This window comes from Narcine bancroftii, chromosome 4, assembly GCF_036971445.1.
Source record: "Narcine bancroftii isolate sNarBan1 chromosome 4, sNarBan1.hap1, whole genome shotgun sequence".
Taxonomy (NCBI): Eukaryota; Metazoa; Chordata; class Chondrichthyes; order Torpediniformes; family Narcinidae; genus Narcine; species Narcine bancroftii.
Genome location: NC_091472.1, coordinates 46,187,907 through 46,214,248, shown reverse-complemented (window position 1 = coordinate 46,214,248; position 26,342 = coordinate 46,187,907). Strand labels below are relative to the sequence as shown.

Genomic DNA, 26,342 nt, shown 5'->3' with positions numbered 1-26,342 from the left:
AACTTTACCATAGTTTAGTTTTAATTTAATGTCAATACAGGTATGTGTAATTCCGGTACAAAAACACAAATTAGTCTTCTCCATATTTTGTTTCACATTAACTGGCCTCACCTACTGAATAAGTGAAAACAGGGTTATCGTGCATTTTATTTTGCCTAAATGTCAGCTTTAAACACACAGCATCCCACTGATAATCCTTGATTTTGGTCTTTTCTCAGATCTGGCTGGTGAAATGGCCTAAATTGGAAATCATTTAATAAGTAAATGTTCTTTTTTTCTTCAAATATGCTTTTAATGCTGAACCCTATTTTGTAGCAACATACCTGTACATACTATATAGTTTCACATAGCATTTGAGCAACATTAAGCATGGCTGGAATATTTTAAACATACCTTTATCAGATCCTAATTTCCAGTTTCAGATGCAATACACTGGTTGCAATTAAAATTTTTATACAGCATAAAGGATTGAAGACGTCAATTGTGCCACAATTGTCAAAATAGTTTAACATAATTTAACATTTAAAGTCTTGTGCTTGAATGCAAAGTACAGAAGAATCATGTTATACTTGTATTTTACACCACGAAGGGAACTATGATTTCGTTTAAAATATTTATTCAATTTTATTCATTCGTTATTTTTGTTTTGCCATTCCTTCAGCTGACTGTGGCGACAGTAGCACCCTCTTCCCTTTTCTCTTCTTCAGCTGTAGTAGCTACCTGATTAAACTTACCTAGCTCCTTAATGCTTTCAAGCATAGACTTAATTGTTTCCTTCAAACCTTTCTCCATTAACCAGCCCTCACTTTCACAATCAGGATCTTCTGGGTTTGCAATGCTCTCCAGGGATGTGTGTAAATACTGCATTCCAACCATTGCAGTCACCTAGAGTAAAATAAAATAGAACATGTTCACCTAGAAATACACTTAAACCATTTGTGCTGACACAATATCAAGACATTGTTCAAGTGTATGAAAAAACTGCGGTCTCAAAATTATGATTATTGTAAAATGAATATTGATACTTTAAAATTAATCAAATCACACAATCATGTGGTGATCTTATTGAAATATTCTGAACTAGCTGGAGATGGTAATTGCTGACAAATTTTTTAGGGTGACATTGCAGGTAATCCTGAACTTCGTGATATCTTCTTTCTTTTCTTTGGCTTGGCTTCGCGGACGAAGATTTATGGAGAGGTAATGTCCACGTCAGCTGCAGGCTCATTTGTGGCTGACAAGTCCGATGCGGGACAGCCAGACACGGTTGCAGCGGCTGCAGGGGAAAATTGGTTGGTTGGGGTTGGGTGTTGGGTTTTTCCTCCTTTGTCTTTTGTCAGTGAGGTGGGCTCTGCGGTCTTCTTCAAAGGAGGTTGCTGCCCGCCGAACTGTGAGGCGCCAAGATGCACGGTTTGAGGCGTTATCAGCCCACTGGCGGTGGTCAATGTGGCAGGCACCAAGAGATTTCTTTAGGCAGTCCTTCAAAATAAATCAAAATAAATGATGGCCACTACAGCATGAGATGTTGATTGTGAATTTTTGAGATCCTCCTCTTTAAAAAGCTTCAGAGATTGAGGCATTGAATGGATGAATCATTGAACTGTCGGGCTGTTAAAGGTTATGGAAAACAGTTGTTGAGGCCAAGATCAGATCAGCCAAGAAGGTGAAGCAGGTTGTCTATGCTGCTAGCCCACTTTTACTTTTTAATTAATTTGCCTAATTTTTGGTTAAATAATGGCAAATCAAAAGAACATGGAAGCAGGTATAGGGTTCCTGGATGCTCAAGACTGCTCTACCATCAAATATGATTTGTTCTGGGCCACAACTGCCAGTTCCCACAAGTCCTCAATTCAGTGACAAGCTTTCAAAATATCCCTTTTAATATCTCCAATAATCCAGCTTCTGCCACCCTCTGGGATTGAGATTTACCACCCTCGAGGGTCTACATTCCTTGGATAAACTCTGTTCGACAGTTTTATTGGTTTCAATAAGCCTGACATGCTGGCTGTTGGTTAATTGAACAATTCAAGCCTCTCGGTAATCTGGACACTGGTATGATTGATTGATTTGCTTGTTTGGTAGATTTATACCAATATGACGAAACTCTCACCTGGATCTTTAAACGTTTGTTCTAAATTTTTGGTCTTTAACTGGGTGATAACATCAGACATGCAAATACTATTTGTGGGTATAGTGAATATATTTTTAGATCACAGCAACAGATATGCGAGTCCCCAAGCTTTTGATTCTTCTCTGATTTAGCTGAAGCTGGAAATGTTCATTCTTTTATAATGTTTTTATTTTTCACACTATGAACCATATTAACCAAAATACTCACAAACATTTCCCTCTTGAATATACACAGTGTCATTTTCTCCCCTTTTCCCCCCCTCCCTTCCCTCCCCACCCCCTCCCTACCCACTAAATGTTCAACATATACAATACAATAAACCCATTAAACAATGTCATCACACAATGAAAATAAACAAGAAAATTGTGTCATCTACTTTTACACACTGGGTTAGTTCATTTTGTCTTCTCATTCTATCATTTTAGGAGGTGGAGGTCCGCGGTAGGCCCTCTCTGTTGTGTTCCATGTACAGTTCCCAAATTTGTTTGAATAATGTGACTTTATTTTTTAAATTATATGTTATTTTTTCCAATAGAATACATTTATTCATTTCCATGTACCATTGCTGTATTCTCAGGCTCTCTTCTGATTTCCAAGTTGACATTATACATTTTTTTGCTACAGCTAAGGCTATCATAATAAATCTTTTTTGTGCTTCATCCAGTTTGTGGCCTAATTCTTTACTTCTTATATTACTTAGAAGAAAGATCTCTGGATTCTTTGGTATGTTGCTTTTTGTGATTTTATTTAATACCTGATTTAGATCTTCCCAAAACTTTTCCACTTTCTCACATGCCCAAATCAATCTTTGTGTACAAAATAACTGCCTTTGCGACTTTCTCAGTGATGGGATTGCAGCCTTCTAGAAGGAAATGTGGTGGTGTCAACACTGTTGATTGTAAAGGAAGATAGTAGATTGCTGGAAAATATCAACGAAGTGATCAGATAGTCAGAAAGGAATCTAGAAAAGCATCAGGTGGCTCTTTGGGAAAGATAAACAATAAATTATGAAGTACAGAGAAATGGTGGCAACTTCTGCATGTCTATAGATGGATGGAGATAGCAGGAAGATGGCATGGTTATGTGCTATGTTAAAAAACTTAAAAGCAATGAGATCATGTGATAATTATACAGGCCACACCTGAAAAAAATGCTCAGAATTCATGTTACCACTTTAGAGGAAGGATGTAGTACTAGAGAGAGTTCAGAAGAAATTAATAAGGATTTTGTCTTGAGAAGAAGATAATTTATGAAGAGTGTCTGGTTAGGCAGTTTCTTTATGATAAAAAGGTGGTCAGAATAGGAACTGGAGGTGAGGTTTAATCAAAGTATAGAAAATTCAGGAGACGGGGTATGTGGCATGATGGCATAGAAGAAAGACGTGTATTCCACCTTTCCCCAGCTGGATTACTAAATACCCGGTTTTAAAAAAGCATAAAAGTGGTTAAAAATAATATTTACAGTTGTTTAAATAACAGTGATTTATGATGGCATTTAACGTGAAAAAGTTTAAACCTCAACTTCAGAAAACAATTACCATACAAAAGTGCGGAAGAATTGAGGCCTACCTGCATAGCTGAATCCATGGAATCATCGTTGGGAGTCTCCAAGCCTCAGAGGACTCCAGCCTATTTGAGTTTGACCTCGCCGCCGATCCTGCCTCCGCACGATGGCGCCGACACTTTGGTGAGCTCGGCCGTTGCCGACCCGCATTCACGTGAATCCGTGCATGCGGGCGGCATGGCCAACAAGGGGACCCGTGAACCTGTGACCTTGCTGGGTGGTCCAGGGGTGCACAGTGTAGCGCCGGAGGACACTCCTGCATGCCCGGTGGCTTTGCCTGGCATGTGTGGGGCATCCCAGGTCTGAGAATTGCTGGATAAAGCCCAAACGCCGACAGCCCGAAGAGGTCAGGGTGCCAGCGTCGGGTGTCCAGACCTGCAGTTGTTCAGCTAGAGGATCTACAATGACTGAGGAAGAAGAGGAACTTAGCTTATTGGAATTTGTCCAGAAGGATGAGCCTGTATTTAAAGGAGGCAAACCTCAAAAAGTGGATTCAGTGTTTACTATTTTGGAAGGGATTGCTTGTCAAATGCACAATATGTCAAAATAAATATCAACACAGATGAATCAAGGATTTATGGAGATGAAAATAAAAATGAATACACTGTGTGATGAAATGTCAACTATGAAACAGGAAATGACTAGTTAAAGAGTGATATTAATAGATGTATAAAATCAGTTGATACTGCACAAGATAATTTTAAGAAAATTGAAACAGCCTTTTCTGAGTGTCAAAATCAGGTGGAACGTAATAGAGAAAAAATGGAAAAAGTGGAAGGTTCTTTTGTAGATTGGGGGGATTCAAAAAAAGAGATTTATTGAAGAAGATTGATTATTGGTAAATCAAAGCCGAGGAATAATGTGAAAATAGTTGGTCTTCCAGAGGATATTGAAGGTTTTGATCCTATAAAAATTTTTAAGCATTGGATCCCAGAGGTGCTGGGTAAAGAGTTTTTTCCTGAAGGTTTGGAATTGGATAGGGCTCATAGAGCTCTAAGAAGAAAACCACTTCCAGGACAAACACCAAGATGGAGAAATTATTTTACGTATGGCAGTACAGAAAGCACGGCAGAATCAGTCTCCATTAATGGTTCAAAATAACAGAATGTTTGTTTATGCCGATTTGAGCCAAGAGGTTATTAGAAGATGACGAAAATTTAATACGGCCAAAGATGTTTTGTGGCAAAAAGGCTATAAGTTTGCTTTTCGTTATCCTGCATTTTAAGGTTTTTAATGGAAACGTTCAATCTCAATTCTTTGAGAATGATCATGATGCTTTGGTTTTTGCTAATTCTTTGCTGGAACTGCAAAGAAATGGACGTTCTCCTCCGTTGTCTTCTAAGAGGAGGGTAAATGGACATGGGCATGGAAAGAAAGAAGAGTTGACACAAAGTCTTCTTGATGTTGAAGATCCAGAGTAGTCATTGGGCATGGAATCATTGGGCTGAATATATGGACTATATTTTATTGTGTTTAATTAAATAATAAATATGTATCTGGCTGGGGGGGTGGGGTGGATGACACTGAAAACTTTGACAGTCATCTGCCGCTAGTGGGTTTACCACACCCAGATTTTTAGGGTATTACTACCTTTGGGTGTTTTTTTTTGTTCTTCTGTTATTTTTTTGAAGAATTATAGAGGGGAGCATTATTTTATAGTGTGTAAATATATTAGTAATGTTCAGGGATTAAATAACCTAATTAGGAGAAAGAGAATATTGGCTTATATAAAAAAAATGAAAATTGATATTGCTTTTTTTTAAAGAAACACACTTGACTGAAAAAGAACATTTGAAATTGAAAAGAGATTGGGTTGGTCATGTTTTTAAATTCTAAGGCAAGAGGAGTAGCGATTTTGATTCATAAAAACTTACCATTTGAACTGGAATCTTCAGAGGGGTATCCTCACAGAGTATTAAGAGTGAACTGCAAAATATTTGCTGAATCTTGGACTTTGCTGAAACTTTATGCCCCTAATATAGATGATGAGCGGTTTATTTCAGAAGCTTTTTACTGTTAACTCAAGCTAATGAAAATGACTTAGTTGGTGGTGATTTTAATTGTGTCTGGACTATTTATTGGACAGAAATCCAAAAAGTATAAGGAAATCAAAGATGGGAACACAAATGAATGAGTTAATGAAAGATTTAAATTTGGTGGATATTTGGAGAAAAGTTAATCTACAGAGAAAGATTTTTTTAAAATTCTTCATGACATGATTCGTTTTCTAGAATTGATTTATTTTTGGTACCACCACATTTATAAGGTAGAGTATTACGAGCTGAATATAAAAGTAGAGTTATATCAGATCATTCATTATTACTTTTTTCTTGTGAAAGTTTGGAGGTAGTATGTCCGTCATTTAGATGGAGGTTTAACGCAATGTTGTTGAATAAACCAGAGTTTGTTACTTTTGTTAAAGAGCATATTTCTTTATTTTTGACTGAGAATGTTAATTCTGTGGATAGTCATTTTGTAATATTGGATGCTTTAAAAGCTTATTTGAGGGGGAAGATTATTAGTTATTCTATGAAAATTAAGAAATAATATATGGCAGAAAGTTTAGAGTTAGAAAATAAGATTGCTGAGTTAGAGAAAGATTTTCAGAAAGGTGTAACAGAAGATTTTTTAAAAGTTGCATTAGCGAGGTTGAAATTACGTTATAATACTTTACAAACTTATCAGTTTGAGTGCTTAATTAATCAATCTAAATAACGTTATTATGAGTTTGGGAAAAGAGCTCATAAGGCAATTGAAAGCTGAACAGACATCACGGACTATTAATGCTGTTAAGAAGAATTCAAAAGTTACTTATAAACCTCAGGAAATTAATGACCAGTTTTATTCATTTTATTTGTAATTATATACTTCTGAGGGGAAATAGGATAATGGTTCTATTGACTCTTACTTATCTAAATTAAAGTTACCGTTATTAGATGGAAATGATGTTCAGAAATTGGAATCTCCATTTACGGATTTTGAAATTAAGGAAGCTATTCAGGAAATGCCTAATGGAAAGTCCCCAGGGGATGATGGATTCCCCTGTGGAATTTTATAAACTTTTCTATGATAATTTTTCTAATGTATTTGGAGAAGTGTTGAATCAAGTTACTGAAGATCAGAAGTTACCAAAATCATGTTCGTGCTTTAATAACTGTCATTCCAAAAAAAAGAGATCCATTAAAAGTGTCTTCATATTGACCTATTTCTTTATTAAATGTAGATTATAAAATGATAGCAAAAGTATTAGCTAATAGACTTGCTAAATATTTACCCAAATTGGTACATATTGATCAAACAGGTTTTATTAAGAATAGAAATGCATCAGACAATATATTTTGATTAATTACTTTGGTCAATGCATATCGAAAGCAACCTAACCATCCTATGGTGGTTGCATTAGATGCAGAAAAAGCTTTTGATAGGGTTGAGTGGGATTTTTTTATTCAAAGTGTTAGAGAATTTTAAATTTGGCCCTTTCTTATTGGTTGGGTTAAGGCTTTATATATGAACCCGATTGCTAGGGTGGTTACAAATGGACAGATTTCTTCACCATTTAAACTGACTCGTTCAACTCGACAGGGCTGCCAATTGTCACCAGCCTTATTTGCATTGGTTATTGAACCGTTAGCTCAGGCTATTAGACAAAATGAATAAATTAGAGGGATGAGGGTTAAGAATGAAGAATATAAAATTAACTTATTTGCGAACGATGTGTTGGTATACTTAACGGAACCAGAACGGTCATTGAAACAATTGCAAGAGTGTTTGTTGAAATTTGGAGAATTATCGGGATATAAAGTTAATTGGGATAACAGTGAAATTTTACCAGTTGGAGTGGGAGATTATTCTGAATTTAAAACTATTACAAAATTAAGGTGGACAAATAAAATTAAACATTTAGGTGTGTTTATGGATACTAATTATCAATCATTATATCAATTAAATTATGTACCTATATTAAGACGGATTAAAGCAGATTTGATTAAGTGGAAAGATCTTCCATTAACTTTGATTGGTTGTGTTAATTGTATTAAAATGAATATTTTTCCTCAAATTCAATATTTATTTCAGTCAATACCTTGTTTACTTTCTAAGGGCTTTTTTCAAGATTTGAATAAAGCAGTGTGAGAGTTTTTATGGAAAGGTAAATTAGCTCGAGTGGCGTTGCATAGACTTACATGGAAGTATGCATTGGGCAGACTACAATTACCACATTTTCATAATTATTATGAAGCGACCCAGTTGAAGTTTGTTAGTAGATAGATGGATTTTGATCAGCCTCCTAGCTGGGCTAAAGTGGAGATGGTGTGTTGAGATACATGAATTTATATTTCGTTGAAATTTGATTTTGTTACACCAATATATGCCAATATTGAAACATTTGTTAAAGATTTGGATTAAAAAAAACAGGGTGTTAGGGTCAAAAGATAAATGATCAATTTTAACTCAAATTATCAATTGTATAATAATCATCTTATTCCTTTTTCAATATTTAATAATCATTTAAAGATGTGAGATTCTAAAGGTATAAAGACAATACAAGATTGTTTTGTAGAGGGGCAATTTCTTTCTTTTAATCAATTGAGAGAAAAAATTGATATACCTGTAAATTCTTTGTTTGCGTATTATCAACTTAGACCTTTGATAAAAGATCATTATGGTAGAAAGATGATTTTACCTACTTTATTGAGATTTGAATCTTTGATTTCCTCTATACCAAAAAAGGGTTATATTTCAGTTATGTATAATTTGTTACAAGATAGTATTGATAAGTCAGATTGGGAGAAATATAAACTTAAATGGGAGAGTGATTTAGTATTTATTTTTCCCGATGATGATTGGGTGAATATGTGTCAGGACAATGTAATTAAATTGACTAATGTAAGATATGGAATGGTTAAATATAATTTTTTACATCAATTATATTTGACCCCGGGAAAGCTAAAAAAAAAAGGGTTTAGTAATTTGGATTCTTGTTTTAGATGTGGCTCATGTATTGGAACTTTTCTACATGCCGTTTGGACTTGTGTTAAAGTTCAATCATTTTGGCAATGAATTAGTTTTGGAAAAATTATATAATTTTATATTACTGTTAGATCCAATGATTTTTATGTTGGGAAATTTGTATTCGTTAAGGGGAATGGGATTGGACAAAATTCAAATTGCTTTTGTATGTTTGGTGTTATCAGTAGCATATAAATGTGTTGCTAGTTCTTGGAAAGATGATACTGAGAATAATATATCACGTTGGCACAATGAATTGAAAGTATGATTTGTTATGGAAAAAATTACTTATAATTTACATGATAATTATTCTTCTTTTGTTAGTAAGTGGTCTCCGTATTTGAAATATATGCATTTAGATATACTTTGAAATGTTATTAACATTTATAATATTTTATTTTTATATATATATATAATCTTTTTTTTTGCTCCCCTTAAGGGAGTTGGCTGAAGGGGTGGGAGGGTGGGGTGGGTGTTAATGTAAAATCTTTTTTTTAATTATTTCTATACTGTATGCTATGGTTTTTTTTCTAAGTTTTGTAAAAAAAAAAAAAAAATTCATGAGACCTAGGTCGATCTTTCTAATTCACCCAATTTATTTTGTGAGAGTAGAGGTTGGGAAGGTTTAGAAAGTGTTTAAATGGCAGTGGTGATAGAGAATTAACAATATGAAAGGGTGGTGGGGACAGAAATGGTTACTCATTTTTAAAGCATCTGAATGTGCTCTTGATCATTATGGCCTGTGAAATTGAAAGATGTAACAGTTTGTCTAAATGGCTGTGTCAGCATGGACATAATGGGCAAAATGGTCTCTTCTGTTGGAAATTTCAGATTTTAAGTTTAATGGTTTTCTCTATTTGTGGAATTATCTGACAAAAGATTTTTTTCATCAATCAACTAAATTTGAGGCTTTTGCTGTTGACCATCGGTTTTTCTATTCATTGCATTTTTAATCTGATCTTTACATAATCCATGGTGATAAAGACATATGTTCATTTTGAGTTACTTCTTTTATTGGAACAATGAAAACTCATGAATTACAAAGCAGGCAGAAATGCCTTATTTTCAGCCAATTTCAATTGTCTACTCAGTATATGTCCACATTCAATTATATTAGTCAATTTGCTAGCCTGAGGTCCACATTCCCCTCGTCTTAAAAAGGCCAATGTGGAAACTGCAATAAAACACCATATTAGTAGATGAATAGTTCATTTGGGTGAATCTTTCTGGACCTCGACATACTCTGGTTCTTAGGCCTAGTTTATGAATCAAGACCATAAGACATAAGCAAAAGGCTATTCAGCCCATCAATCTACCTCACCATTTAATCATGATTTGATTCATTTTCCCACTCATCCTTCTCTCCATGCCCTGTCTAATGAAGAACACATCAATCTCAAATACACCCAATGACTTGGCCTCCACAACCACCTGGATCAACAATTTTGACAAATTAGCCACGATCTGAATTTAAAAAATTCCTCCGCATCCCTGTTATAAGAGACAACCTTCCATCCTGAAGTTGTGCTCTCTAGTCCTAGACTCTCCCACCATGGGAAACAACCTATCCACATCTACATTGTCCATGCCTTTCAACATTCAAAATGTTTCAATAACATTTCTCTCCTTCCCTTAAATTCCAACAAGTACAGGCCATTCTCCTATGAGAATTCTTTCATCCTTCTGAACCTCCTCTGAATCCTATCCGATGGCAACACATCCTTTCTTAAATAAAGAGTCCAAAACTACTCACAATACTCCAACTGAGGTCTCACCTGTGCCTTATAAAATCTCACCATCATATCTCTGCTCTTCTATTCCTCTTGAAATGAATGCCAGCATTGCATTTGCTTTCTTCACCACCAACTCAACCTGCAAGTTTACCTTCAGGCTTTCCTGGATGAAGGTTCCTTTACATCTGGGTAGTTTCAGTTTTCTCCTCATTTAGAAAATAGTCTGCCTGCTTGATTTTTTTCCATTGAAATGCACAACCATACACTTTCCAACATTGTATTTCATTTCCCACCTCTCTGCCTATTCTCCTAATCTGTTTAAAATCCTTCTGCATCTTACCTGTTTCCTCAACACTACCAGCTCCTCCACCTACCTTCATACCATTTGCAAACGTGGCCACAAAGCCATTCATTCTATAATCTAAATACAACATAAAAAAGAAATGGTTTGAATACTGACAGCTGTGGAACACCACTAGCAATTGGCAGCCAACCAGATAGGACCCCTTTACTCTGACACTCTGCTTCCTGCCAATCATCCAACGCTTGTATGTTTCCTGAAACACCTTGGGCTCTTATCCTGTTAAGTAGCGTCATGTGTGGTGCCTTGCCAAATACCTGATAATCTAAATACTCAACATCAATTGCATCTCCTTTATCTAGCCTATTTCTCACTTCTTCAAAGAACTCCAATAGATTCATCAAGCAAGATTTTCCCTTAAGGAAACTATGCTGGCTTTGTTAAGTGCTTCCCAGTACTCCATGACCTCATCCTTGACAATCAACTCCAACATCTTCTCAACCATTGACATCAGGCTAACATGTCTATAGTTTTCTTTCTGCTTCCTCCATTTCTTCTTGAACAGTGGGATGACATTTGTGATTTTCCAGTCCTTTGCGACCATACCAGTATCTATTGATTCCTGAAAGATAATTACCAATGCCTCCACAATCTCTACCATGACTTATTTCAGAACCCAAGGGTGCAATCCATCTTTCTGGGAGACTTATCCATGATGAAACCATTCAGCTTTCTAAGCACCTTTTCCATTGAAATAGTAACTGCACACATTCTGGTATTCTTCAAAGTCTGGCTCACTGCTACTGCCAATGACTTCCACAGTGAAGACTGATGGCATATACCCATTTAGTTGCTCTGCCTCTTCCTGTCTCCCATTATTTTTTCTCCAGCATCATTTTCTAGTGGTCCTATATCTACTCTCACCTCTATTTTATTCGTTATAGACTTGAAGAACCGTTTTGTATCCTCTATTATTATATGCTGGCCTGCTTTCATACTTTTCCCTCAGGAATTTTTTAGTTATCTTCTGCAAGTTTTTAAAACCTTCCAAATCCTCTCTCCTCCCACTAATGTTTGCTTCCTTGTATGCCCTCTCTTTTGCTTTTGTGTTGGCTTTAACTTCCCTTATCAGCCACAGTTGTAATATTTTTTACATTTGAATATTTCCTCTTTTTTGATATGTATTTATCCTGCACCTTCCTCATTTCTTGTAGACACTCTGTGCATTTCTACTCAGCCATTTTCCCAACTAGTGCCCTTTCCAATCTACTTTGGTCTGTTCCTCTCTCATGCCACTGCAAATCCCTTTACTCCACTGAAATAGCAACTTATGACTTTAGTTTCCCCTTGTTAAATCTCCAATTGAATGCTATCATATTGTGATCATTGCCCCCTAATAGTTCCTTTACTCTAAGCTCTTTAATCACCTCTGGTGCATTACACAACACCCAATCCAGTAGTGCTGATCCCCAGTGGGCTCATCATCAAGCCTCCTCATGGGCATTCTACAAATTCTCTCTCTTGAGACTCAGTCCCCACCTGGTATTCCCATTCTACTTGCATGTTAAATTCTCCCATGACTACCATAACATTGCCCTTCTGACACGTCTTTTCTATTTGCTGTTGTAATTTATTGTCCAAATCTTAGCTAAGGTTTGGATCTAAATCTGAAATCCTATGTTGTAACGTGTCAATGAACTGCATCAAATTTTTCAAAGTGGAACCACTGTGAGACATGAGACTTCCAGGAAATTGTAACCAAAGTGTATTGATGTCCATCTGCCTTCCTGAATAATCCACGACATAAATAGAAATGTCAAATTGACAATCAGGTCCTGAAGGATGATTCTGTTATCATTTAAAAATAAGTAACCTTCCTAAATTCAATCAGGTCATAAGAGATAAGTTACAGAATTTGTTTTTGTTCCTTTTTTTTCAGGCTATTGACCCTTTTGGAAAAAAAAAGTGTTTATTGCCCATCACTAATTGCCTTTGAAAAGATGTTGGTGAGCTACTGCTTTTAATGGCAGTGTTCATTCTTCTGGGAAGGGAGATCTACTGTTTAGATCCAATGACAATGAGGCAACAGATAATGCATATCAATACTCAAAAGTGCTGGAGAATCTAAGCAGGTCACGCAGCATGTATAGGATGTAAAGGTTAACCAACATTTTGGGCCTGAGTCCTTCATCAAGGTGTGAGAAAATAGCAGACAGGTGCCTGAAGAAAAAGTGGAGGGAGGAAGGGGTGGGGGAAGAGCACAGCCTAACAGGTAAGAGGCCATAGGTGGAAGGATAGTAGAAAAAAGTGAGCCGATAAGGGGAAAGGAAGTGGAGCTGGAATAAAGAAGATAGAGGGGGAAGTGGGTTAGCAGAAACTGGAGGTCGATGTTAATGCTGTCTAGTTGGAGAGTGCCCAGACGAAATATTAGATGTTGTTCCTCCAGTTTGTGGGAAGCCTCCATTTGGCAATGTATGAGGCCATGGACAGACATATATTATATATAAATATATATATCTCTCTTTGGCTTGGCTTCGCGGACGAAGATTTATGGAGGGGGTAAAAGTCCACGTCAGCTGCAGGCTCGTTTGTGGCTGACAAGTCCGATGCGGGACAGGCAGACACGGTTGCAGCGGCTGCAGGGGAAAATTGGTTGGTTGGGGTTGGGTGTTGGGTTTTTCCTCCTTTGCCTTTTGTCAGTGAGGTGGGCTCTGCGCTCTTCTTCAAAGGAGGTTGCTGCCCGCCAAACTGTGAGGCGCCAAGATGCACGGTTTGAGGCGATATCAGCCCACTGGCGGTGGTCAATGTGGCAGGCACCAAGAGATTTCTTTAGGCAGTCCTTGTACCTTTTCTTTGGTGCACCTCTGTCACAGTGGCCAGTGGAGAGCTCGCCATATAACACGATCTTAGGAAGGCGATGGTCCTCCATTCTGGAGATGTGACCCATCCAGCGCAGCTGGATCTTCAGCAGCGTGGACTCGATGCTGTCGACCTCTGCCATCTCGAGTACTTCGACGTTAGGGATGAAAGCGCTCCAATGGATGTTGAGGATGGAGCGGAGACAACGCTGGTGGAAGCGTTCTACACATATACATATATATATATATATATATATATATATACACATTTACATATATACACACATATATATATATATATATATATATATACACACACACACATATATATATATATACATATATATATATACACACACATATATACATATATATATATATATATACACACACACACACATATATATATATACACATATATATACATATATATATATACACACACATATATATATACATATATTATATATACATATATATATATACACACACACACACACACACACACATATATATATATATACACACACACATATACATATATATATATTATGTGGAAATGGTTTGTGAAATTAAAATGGTTGGCCACTGAGTGGTCCCTGTTATTGCAACAGACAGAGTTAAGGTGCTCAGCAACATGTTTACCCAGTCTGCAATGTAGAGAAGGCCACAACAGGAGCACCAGATACAGAAGATGACCTACTGCTTCACTTGGAAGAACAGTTTGGGGCCCCTAATGATAGCAAGAGAGGAGGTGTGGACAGCAATGTAATATTTCTGGCGATTATAGGGTATGTATCAAGGGGGTGATTAATGGGAAGACATGAGTGGAAGAGGGAGTCCTAGAAGGAGCAGCTCTGCAGAAAGCAGAGAGCTGAAGTAGGGGAAGATGTGTATGGTAGTGGGATCATGTTGTAAGTAGCAGAAATTGCAGAGGATAATATGTTGGGGTGGCTGGTGGGGACAAGGGGAATCCTGTTTTTTGTTGTGTCTTTGGGGTGGAGGGGGCTCCCCGACTTCAAATTCACTTGGTCCACCTCTAGCAATGCTCTCCCCTTTCTCAATCTCTGCTCCATCTCGAGAGGCAAACTCTCTACAGATACTTTCTGCTAAATTACCAACTGCAGTTGCCTTGACTACATCTCATCACACACTGTCCCCTGTAAGGATTCTATTTCTCTCTCAATTTTTCTGCCTCCGTCGCATCTGTTCCCAGGATGAGGTCTTCCCTTCTAGAATATTCGAAACGTCCTTCAAAAAAATTGCTTCCCCAATACTGCCATCAACTCAGCCCTTACTCACATCTCTATTTCTGTTACATCTCCTCTATTTTCCACACATCTGTTCTGGTCCTTTCTGTCCCGAGATGCAACAAGGACAGGATTCCCTTTGTCCTCCCCTACCACTCCACCAGCCTCTGCATCTGACATAATATCCTCTGCAATTCTCACCACGAGACACATCTTTCCCTTTCCGCTGGGATTGCTCCCTCCGAGACAACCTTATCCACTCCTCCCTTCCCACTAATAGACCCCTCAGTACTTACCCGTCTATCTCAATAAATGCTTTAGTTGTGCTCACACCTCCTCCCTCACCAGCATTGGGGGACCCAGCAGTCCTTCCAAGTGAAGCAACATTTCACTTCTGAATGTAAAAGGGTCATCTCCTGCATCTGGTCCTCCTGTTGTGGCCTCCTCTACATTCGAGAGACTAGAAGCAGGCTGGGAGATAATTTAGTTGAGCACGTTCACTCCATTCACTGTAACACCAGGGACTTCCCAGTGGCCATCTATTTTAACTTCACACACCATTCCCACACTGACTCGTGCACTGCCAAACCGAGGCTCTGCAAATTTGAGGATCAACACCCAATATTCTGTCAGGTGCTCTCCAACCATATGGCATGAGCATCAAATTTTGCAGTTTCCATTTAACCCTTCCCCCAAGTCTCACTCTTCCTTATCCCTCTATCTCCATTACTCCAGCTCCTGATCCCCTTCCCTCCCCTCTCCAGTCAGTGAGCTACCCCACCCTCAGCTCCGCTTTTTTCCTTTTTACCCTCTTACCTTCATCCACTGCTCTTTCATCATTCCCTCCCCTCTCCTTTTCTCCCCCACTTTTTTTATTCAGGCACCTGCCTGCTTTTTGCTCATACCTTGATGCCCAGGCCTGAAACATTGGTTATCCTTTACTTCCTCGAGATGCTGCATTCCTCTGCTGAGATTCTCCAGTACTTTTGTGTATTGCACTACACCACAGCTTCTGCAGATTCTCCTGTTTAACTATACAGTATAATTTTACAAGTCAAGATGGAGTAGATTTAGTGGGGAATGCACTGGTTCATGGGTAACAAAGTCCTTATCATCCTGTTGACAGAGGATGCAAGTTACATTGCAATAAACTAGCTCAGTGCATTTTGCAGATTCGTTTCCGATCAGACCTATAACATTTCAGTTTTAAAATCACAATTTATTGTCATGAACATATCACAAAATTCATTGATTTGCAGCAACATTACAGATGCAAATACTGCTATAATTTACGTTAAAAATATATATATTAGTGCAAAACGAGTAGAAAGTGAAGTAGTGTCTGTGGTTCATTGTACATTCAGAAATTTGATGGTCGAGGGGAAGAAGCTGTTTTTGCGCCACAGGCTTCTTGATGGTAGCAGTGAGAAAAGGGTATGACATGAGTGGCGAGAGTTCTTGAAGATAGAGGCAGCCTTCTTGAGACACCACCCCTTGTAGATGTCTTCAATGGAATGAAGATTGAAGCTGGCCATGTTCACAACCCTCTGTAATCTTTACCTGTCCTGTGCATTGGCACCTCCATACCAGGCAGTGATGCAACCAGTCACATGTAGAAATGTGCAAGAGTCTTTGGTGACATGCCAAATCTCCTCACGATTTATAACCACTGGTGAACCTTCTTATGATTGCATCAACGTGGAAATCCCAGCATAGATCCTCAGAGATGTTGACACCCAAGGATTTGAAGTAATTAACACTTTCCACAGCTTGACCCCTCATAGAAACATAGAATATAGGAGCAGGAATAGGTCATTCGACCCTTCGAGCCTGCTCCGCCATTCAACGAGATCATGGCTGATCTTAAAGTTCAGTACCCCGTCCCCACCTTCTCTCCGTAACCTTTAATACCCTTATACTGAAGAAATATATCTAATTCCCTCTTAAATATATTTAATGAACCTGCCTCTACTGCCCTCGGTGGCAATGAATTCCACAGATTCACCACCCTCTGGGTCAAGAAATTCCTCCTCATCTCGGTCCTAAATGGTTTGCCTATTATCCTCAAACCACGGTTCTGGATTTTCCCATCATTGGAAACATCCCATCTGCATCCATTCTGTCCAGTCCTGCCAGATTTTTATATGTCTCTATGAGATCCCCTCTCAATCTTCTAAACTCCAGCGAGTACAATCCCAATTTGTGCAATCTTTTCTCATAAGTCATTCCTGCCATTCCAGGTATCAGCCTGGTGAATCGCCTCTGCACTCCCTCCATTGCAAGAACATCCTTCCTTAGATAAGGTGACCAAAACTGCACACAATACTCCAGGTGTGGTCTCACCAAGGCCCTGTACAGCTGCAGTAAGGTATCCTTGTTCCTATACTCAAACCCTTTTGATATGAAAGCCAACATACCATTTGCCTTTTTAACCGCCTGCTGTACCCGCATGCTCGCCTTCAGAGACTGGTGTACAAGTACCCCTAGGTCTCTCTGCACTTCCCCATCTCTTAATCTATTGCCATTCAAATAGTAATCTGCCCTCCGGTTTGTATTACCAAAGTGGATAACCTCACATTTATCCACATTGTAGTGCATTTGCCATGTATCTGCCCAGTCCCTCAATTTATCCAAATCACACTGGAGCTTCCTGACCCCCTCTTCCGTGCACACAACCCCTCCTAGCTTAGTGTCATCTGCAAATTTGGAGATATTACATCCAATCCCCTCATCCAGATCATGAAGACTGATTCATGTTCTCCTGATATCCCCTCCTGGTCCATAATCGCCTCCTTAGTTTTGCTAATGTTGAGTGCAATGTTGTTACTGTTCACCACTCAACTCGCTAATCTATCTCGCTCCTGCACACTTCCTCATTGCCGTCTGTGATTCTGCCAACAACCATGATGTCATCAGCAGATTTATAGATGGCAATGGGAATTGGGTCTAGCCACACAGTCATGGGTGTAGAGTGAGTAGAGCAGTGGGCTAAGCACGTATCCTTGAGGTGCGCCTGTGTTGATTGTAGTGAGGAGGAGACCTTGTTTCAAATTTGTACTGACTGTGGTCTTCTGATGAGGAAGTCAAGGATCCAGTAGCAAAAAGGGTGCAGAGGGCCAAGTTTTGTACTTTGTTGATTATTACTGAGGGTATGAAGATGTTGAAAGCTGAGCTGGTCAATGATGTATGTATTGCTGTTGTCCAGGTGATCCAGAGCTGAGTGGAGAGCCAGTAAGACAGCATCTACTGTGGAGTGATTGTGATAGTAGGTTAATTGCAGTGGGTCCAGATCTTTACTTGGGTACATATTCATTCTGACCATGGCCAACCTCTGAAAGGATTTCATCACAGTAGGTGTTAGTGCTACTGGGTGATAGTCATTGAGGCAGCTCACTCTGCTCTTCTTGGGAACCAGGATGATTGATGCCCTTTTGAAGTAGGTGGGAACCTCTGACTGCAGCAGTGAGACACTGAAAATGTCTGTGAACACTCTGTCTAGTTGGTTGGCACAGATTTTCAATATCCTGCCAGGTATGCCATCAGGGCCCGACACGTTGCAAGGGTTCACTCACTCGAAGGATGTTCTGACATCACCCTCAGAGACAGATATCACAGGGTCTTCCCACTTCTCCTATTTATCCATCAATTTAAGCTGCCAAGACTTCATGACATTCTCTCCCATTACATTATGATGTTCATAACCATATAACCATTTACGGAGCGGAAACAGGCCATGTTGGCCTTTCGAATCCGCACAGGTTCACTGATTTTGTGCGCCCTCTTCAGGCAGTGGTCCCGGTAGATCTTAATTCAATAACAATGGGCGAATTCAATGCAGGTGGAATCAGATAATAGCAAAACTATGAGCAAACAGATTGGCTGTCTGTGTACCAAAAATAGTAAAACTTGACAAAACTGGATTTATTAAGAAAAGACAAACAATGGACAATATCTCTAAATTCATTAACTTAATCCATGAAGTACAAGGAAAGAAGACTCCAACAGTGGCAGTTGCTTTTGACGCAGAGAAAGCCATTGACAGGGTAGAATGGAAATTATTTATTTAAAGTACTACAGTGGTTCAACCTACCAGAGAAAAATATTAATTGGATTAAAGCATTATATAAGGGACCATTTGGTGAAGGTGACAGTAAATGGATATATAATCATAAAATGATTTTTTTCAGAAAATGTTTAATTCAGATCTTTAATTAATAACCCAGGAATATAAAGCTTGTGTTTGTTTACACAACTACTTGCATGGCTTTATCCTGCTATCTGTTGATTCTCCAAATATAGCCATAATGGCTCCCTTTCCTGCACTGATTCCATCACTCCTCCCATTCCTGGGAATGGTTCCTGAAGATTGAGAGAGGTGCCAATGTTGTGCCTTTAGTAATGTCAACGGTGCGTATTTGATAGCTAATTATTAAGTGTAAACCCTGCAGTCTGTTAGAAGCTCAGTAGCCAATTTTCTCAAAGAAAAATCCCACAAACAGCAATTATTTAATGACCAGGTGGTTTACTTGGGTGTCCATCCTGATTGCTACCTGCCCTTCACTCTTTAGTTATGACCATGGTGTGTACTGCTGACAATCAGTGGCACCCTAGTTCACTTCTGCCTGAGCCCTGGAGGCTGATCCCACGTCAGTCTCTGTGCATGGGGGAAGCATGTGACTTGCCTTGTGTGTCATGCCATTTCACAGCCTTGGTAACCATTTTTGGCTGTCTCCTTTATTGAAGAGGGAAGTGGCCTCATACTTGCTCCACTCTCACCTGCTTCTACAGTGGATTACCAGACAAATCTCTGTATCTGTTTACCAACAGTTGTGTTGAATAAAAAAATAATCTAAAGCACTGGGATGATATAATAACATTATTTAAGTATTGTTATCAAGTGTTTATTGTGCAGTTTACAGTGCTTCCCCACCCCATAAATGGAAGTTCTTTTATAAATTGCAACTAATTAAAATAAATGTTTGGACTTCAAATGTTGTCTTATCTAGTTTATTGAATTTAATCCCACAATTTACATAGGGGCTTACTGGGTGTGCAATCCAAGATCCCAGATTGATCCCAAGGTAATGACTATCGGGGCCTCACTTCAACCAGAGATCTGTTGCGCTGATCCATTGCACTGAGAGATCAGCTTCACTGATTCTGTGGTTAGTTGGAAGGTGGTCATTTCTGCAGTCAGGAATCCACACATTTGACCTGTAACCTTTCATTCAGAAACCAGAGTGATCCCATATCTACTGTTGGATAACTTGGCCCATTCTTTTTCTCACTGAGGGCCAGATTTTGGCAAGGTCATGAGGCAGAATTTATCTCTCTCTGCTTGAAACTATTACCATGGGATCTGATTTGTTTCCCTGAGGGGGTAGAAAGAGTTTTAGTCAAAGTATGTATCTAAATAATAGCCTTGCCAAATGTGTAATATTTTCTTAGTTCTACTGGAGGAGTATCTATCTACAATTTATGCTGGTCTGTGGTCTGGCACTTCACCCCATAATTTCTGACTTGACAGAAGTGTTATGGTTAATGCAAGGTAACAGGGTGGCTATGATAAATATCCATTGCATTTAAAGATCATAAGGCAATTTATTAAAATTATATACTTAATTTGCTTATCTGTACTTTTTTTGTTAAAAACAAATATGTCATGGTTCAAGCACGCTCTTGGTTTGTGATGAACATCCATGCTATCATCTAACCTAGTGTTATCTATCGTTTTATTTTCACTTGAGGATGAACAAGATCTCTGAGCAATGGTGTAGAATGTGAGAAAACAATAAAATAAAATACAATGCGAAAACTTCAAAGCTTGAAATTGTGGGGAAAAAAACATGATGTTTGAACTGTTGTCTCAAACAAGAAATGCCGCTTAAAATTGCACCACCTTGAATTCATGAAGGATCATTAATCCAAGGCCTGAACTCCTCATCTTCCTCAGGGGTTTCCTCAACTTAACGGAAATATGTAAAATAATATGCATTATTTGGATCATGCCAGTTATGGAGAATTTATCTAATTATTCACACAATTACTTTCATAAACATGTTGAACAGAGACTTTCTTTCTCAAGGAAACATCTTCCTTCTCTCTTTTCCAACCCCTGGATTGTGGAGGAGTGATGGGATTAAGATTTATGTGCATTGATTTAGATGCAGGTTACTCAGAGAAAGTACTGAATACAAGCTGGACCATTCAGGGGCTCATGATTGCAGGATATACTGAAAGAAAAAGCAGACATTATATTTCATCTTGTAAATTTTAGCCATCCCAAAATACAATAACTGTTGGAGTTCCTTTGAATTGTTGTCCATGTAATAATACAGTGAAACAATAGACTGCAGAAGCTGTGATTGTAGTAAAAACTCAGAAATGCTGGAGGAGCTCAGCCGGTGTTGCAGTGTTCATAGAAGTTACAGATGTATCGCTGATGTTTTGGGCCCAAGGCCTTCTTCAAGGTGTCAGGAAAAGACAGGAAGGTGACTGGATAAAGTCAGGAGAGAGAAAGGGAAAGACCAAAAGCCAAAATGTGTTAATTGGATGTGATAAAAGGTGAGAATTGATTTTGTCTCTGGGAAGAGAGAGATAGAGCAAGACAGACAGAGCTGGAGGAAAGGCAGAGGGGAAAAGTTGGGAGAGAGGTGGTGGTAACAGAAACTGGAGAAGTCTATGTTAATTCTATCCAGTTGACGAGTGCCCAGACAGAAGAAGAGATATTGTTCCTCCAATTTGCAGGTGGTCTCAATCTGCCAGTGAATTAGATCAATGGCAGACATGTCAGCAAGGAAATGGGATGGAGAAATGAAATGGGTCACCACTGGGAGATCCATTTTAGAAAAGAAATCAAATATTACACTGCAGTTCTACCTTTTAGATGGAACTCCACCACCTAAATGTAACAATTATGACAATCTTAAACCTAAAAATCCCTGCCAAAGGATAGTAGATCAACATTTATTTAATATTGCATTTTGGCACTTGCTTGGATTGATTAACAGTAAAATAGGCTCCTTGTTTTGGGGTGCTTTTACAAACTTGGTTCTTTCTGGACATACTCTCAAATAGCAAATGCTCTCACCATAATTTTTGTTTCATTAATACGTGGAGAACGTTGTTTCAGCTGGAGAGTAAAACGATAGAGCCTGAAATATCACCAATGGGGCGCTTTCAGTTGGCGTGAAATTGCTCGCCCGCAGAGAGCAGGTCTGCCCGGGGGTGGTCGGTCCCCGCTGCAAACATCCGCGCGGAGAGGAAGCGTTGCAGTCACGCTCTCCCAAATGGGGGTCCCGCCGCCGACGCAGTTTCAAGATTCAAATCATTTCCTGCAGATCTCAAGATGCCCAATCAAAAAAAAAACGTTTGAGAGCAAACCAGCCCAATGCCAATATCCTTCGACAAGAGCAGTTGCTTTTTAAAAAAAAATTGTGCATGTATTTTAAGGGGGTATTCTTACCTCCAGCAGCCAACCGAGTAAGACCAGAGCTCCCATGGAGTGCATCATATTCGCGTAGTAGTTGAGCAGCGCTTGCTTGCAACCTCGTGTCCACAGGTTCAGCTCTTCGGCCTGGAAGTCGTAGCTGTAATGAGCGGAACTGTTGGTGATCTGCTGCTGGATGCAGGCCGCGGGAGGCCGGGTTGCAGCAACTGAACGGGACCCCGTCCACCAGGAACCTTCCTTCCACGTTGCTCTTGACGCGGCTGCAAGGAAGAGAAGGCAGGCAACTGAGCGCTGGTTAGGGCTGGGGTTGGGCCTGGGGGAGGGTTGGGGCTGGGGCTGGGGCTGGGGCTGGGGCTGGGGAAGGCTGGGGCTGGGGGGGTTGGGGCTGGGGCTGGGGCGGGTTGGGGCGGGGGTTGGGCGGGGGCTGGGGGGTTGGGGCGGGGGCTGGGGGGGTTGGGGCGGGGGCTGGGGGGGGGTTGGGCGGGGGCTGGGGGGGGTTGGGGCGGGGGCTGGGGGGGTTGGGGGCGGGGGCTGGGGGGGTTGGGGGCGGGGGCTGGGGGGTTGGGAGCGGGGCTGGGGGGGTTGGGGGCGGGGGCTGGGGGGGCGGGGGCTGGGGGGGCGGGGGCTGGGGGTTGGGGCGGGGGCTCGGGGGCTGGGGCGGGGCGGGGGCTGGGGGGGTTGGGGCGGGGGCGGGGGCTGGGGGGTTGGGGCGGGGCTGGGGGGTTGGGGCGGGGGCGGGGGCTGGGGGGTTGGGGCGGGGGCGGGGGCTGGGGGGGTTGGGGCGGGGGCGGGGCTGGGGGGTTGGGGCGGGGGCGGGGGCGGGGGCTGGGGGGGTTGGGGCGGGGGCGTTGGGGCGGGGGCGGGGGCGGTTGGGGCGGGGGGCGGTTGGGGCGGGGGCGGTTGGGGCGGGGGCGGTTGGGGCGGGGGGCGGTTGGGGCGGGGGGCGGTTGGGGCGGGGGCGGTTGGGGCGGGGGCGGTTGGGGCGGGGGCGGTTGGGGCGGGGCGTTGGGGCGGGGCGGTTGGGGCGGGGGCGGTTGGGGCGGGGGCGGTTGGGGCGGGGCGGTTGGGGCGGGGGCGGTGGGCGGGGCGGTTGGGGCGGGGGCGGTTGGGGCGGGGGCGGTTGGGGCGGGGCGGTTGGGGGCGGGGGCGGTTGGGGTGGGGCGGGGGCGGTGGGGGCGGGGGCGGTGGGGGCGGGGGGGCGGTGGGGGCGGGGGCGGTGGGGGCGGGGCGGTGGGGGCGGGGCGGTGGGGGCGGGGGCGGTGGGGGCGGGGGCGGTGGGGGCGGGGGCGGTGGGGGCGGGGGCGGTGGGGGCGGGGGCGGTGGGGGCGGGGCGGTGGGGGCGGGGGCGGTGGGGGCGGGGGCGGTGGGGGCGGGGGCGGTGGGGGCGGGGGCGGTGGGGGCGGGGGCGGTGGGGGGGGCGGGGGGGCGGTGGGGGCGGGGGCGGTGGGGGCGGGGGGCGGTGGGGGCGGGGGCGGTGGGGGGCGGGGGCGGTGGGGCGGGGGCGGTGGGGGCGGGGCGGTGGGGCGGGGGCGGTGGGGGCGGGGGCGGTGGGGGCGGGGGCGGTGGGGGCGGGGGCGGTGGGGGCGGGGGCGGTGGGGGCGGGGGCGGTGGGGCGGGGGCGGTGGGGCGGGGGCGGTGGGGGCGGGGGCGGTGGGGGCGGGGCGGTGGGGGCGGGGGCGGTGGGGGCGGGGGCGGTGGGGGCGGGGGCGGTGGGGGCGGGGGCGGTGGGGGCGGGGGCGGTGGGGGCGGGGGCGGTGGGGGCGGGGGCGGTGGGGGCGGGGGCGGTGGGGGCGGGGGCGGTGGGGGCGGGGGCGGTGGGGCGGGGGCGGTGGGGGCGGGGGCGGTGGGGGCGGGGGGCGGTGGGGGCGGGGGCGGTGGGGGCGGGGGCGGTGGGGGCGGGGGCGGTGGGGGCGGGGGCGGTGGGGGCGGGGGCGGTGGGGGCGGGGCGGTGGGGCGGGGGCGGTGGGGCGGGGCGGTGGGGGCGGGGGCGGTGGGGGCGGGGGCGGTGGGGGCGGGGGCGGTGGGGGCGGGGGCGGTGGGGGCGGGGGGGGCGGTGGGGGGCTGGGGCTGGGTTGGGGTTGGGGCGGTGGATTAGGGTTGGGTGCTGTAAACGCCAAATGCCGCAGCGAATTCATGATGAAGCCGAAAACACATAGAAGGCAAGGGCCAGAAGAGAGAGCGAGGTCCAGCCCCGTGGCCCCCGGTGGATCCTTTGCTCTACTTACTCTTTCACCTCCTTGGAGCTGAAGTCCAGGTATCGGTTACTGATCCACTGGATCTCAACCAGTCTCGGAAGCCGTTGTTCCGCAGCAGCGGAAATCTATCTGCAGCTGGTCGATGGTCTTCTTCATGAAGCACCTGCCGGAGTGTCGGTGTCTCGGTAGAATTTCATGCCGTTCTTCAGGCCTTTGGCCAGCGTGTCCTCCAGGTAAACCCTCATCAGGAGCACAGCAGCACGGTGACGAAGGTCAAGAAAGCGAAGACCAAGCAGGAGGCCAGGTAGAACTTCAGCACCGACTTCCAGCGGCCGTATTTGGCCGGGTCGAGGGAGTCGTAGCAAAACTTTCCCCCGCAGCAGTTGACGGCGCAGGCCAGACGCCCACCAGGAGCAGGCAGTTGGGCACTAAGTGGCTCTCCTCGTTGTCCATCAGCTCGCTGCGTTTCCTGAGCTCGATCTTCAGGAACAAGCCCATCGCGAAGATGACGATTCCCAACATCACACAACACCAGTTCAGCAGCCACAGCCCCTGGGCCAACTTCACCCTTCGCTGCATGGTGAACTTCATTTTCAGGATGGCCATTCTCCCAAATTCGAATGGGAAAGGTGGCTTTGAGGAAATTAGGAGGAGTTGCGCGTGGTCGCAGGAACTCGTGGGCCTGAGAGGAATTCGAGCCCCTCCATTCTGAGCTTCACTGTGAGGAGGGAGGGGAGAAAAAAGTCCTCTCCAATGGATCAAGTCTGGGGGGTGGGGGGGGGGGGTTAAAAAAAAAAGACACGGCCTGCGACTGCAGCTCACCACTGCTTTCCTCAACAAAGGAGATGGTTCTTCTAAGACGTCACCTTAATACCAGTAATAAGGTTTATCTCTAATCATTTAGAGAAAGCCTTGCCCCAGATGAGCCATTCGAAAGTAATCCGCCTTTTAACCGTGTAATTGCTTTGCCCTCAAGTTCTCAGTGAGTGCACCTCTCTCCGGGGGAGTGGACTGCATTTACTTCGTCCTCCCTTCCATTTGCTGTCACTGTGTCGTGTCCCACCTTTCCTCACAAAATGTAATGAATGCAAAAGTAGGTTCCGTTTAATAAGCTTAAATGTTGGTCAATACGAATATTGGGAGAAAACTGCCGCGCAGACAAGTACAAATGACTGAGGAGGAGGAGAATGCCCAAGGTTTGACCACTGAGGTGGGGTTTTCAAAGGGGAAGGGGTGCCAGGGAACCCATTCTGGGCTGGGAACTGAGAGACCTTGTTCAGCAGATGCGTCGGAGGCCAGAACTGCACAAATGCTTTCGGGAACGATGGAAGAAATTTCACGGAAAGGGATGATTTAATATAAAGGCACCTATTTTTAAAAAAACTCCTCCATGGAAAAGTATTGTGACTGGATAATCGCATGACTATGGGTGAATGCCGAAAATTAAGCTAAGAAGTGCATCCAAACATGGTTCTGGGCTTGACCTTGAGCCATCAGAAATATTAGAATGATCAAACCTAGGAATGAAACAGCACAGATTAGGGGGATTCAGAATTTGGATGATGGGTTAGAGTTGTGAAGATAAGCAATCTGGTCCAAAGTTGGGTCGAAGATGATACCAGTATTGCGAGCTGTCCACTTCACGTTAAAGAATACCATACAACCAGGAATGGCGTGTCATGGGGAGGGCAGATAACAAAGTCTAGGGCAAGGTTTGAAACCGGTTTTACCCCCTTAAGAGTGGAGCAAATACTGTATCTTCTCACCCATTGCATGAAATCGGACAGGTAGTGTGGCAATTCAAAGGGTTGCGAGTGCCTTGCAAACAGGCACGTTGGTCGTTGTCACCATTCT

The 26,342-nt window shown here is 43.1% G+C and overlaps 1 protein-coding gene across 1 annotated transcript; it reads right to left on the bottom strand.

Annotated features, from left to right (window-relative positions):
- Nucleotides 1-566: 566 nt before the first annotated feature.
- On the bottom strand, nucleotides 567-25,094 carry prph2a (peripherin 2a (retinal degeneration, slow)). The gene is given in 9 exon segments (XM_069930379.1): nucleotides 567-885; nucleotides 22,309-22,483; nucleotides 22,485-22,553; nucleotides 24,519-24,576; nucleotides 24,579-24,599; nucleotides 24,602-24,655; nucleotides 24,658-24,738; nucleotides 24,741-24,890; nucleotides 24,893-25,094. Coding segments are annotated over 9 exon segments (1,038 nt in total). The 3' UTR covers nucleotides 567-657.
- Nucleotides 25,095-26,342: the final 1,248 nt, after the last annotated feature.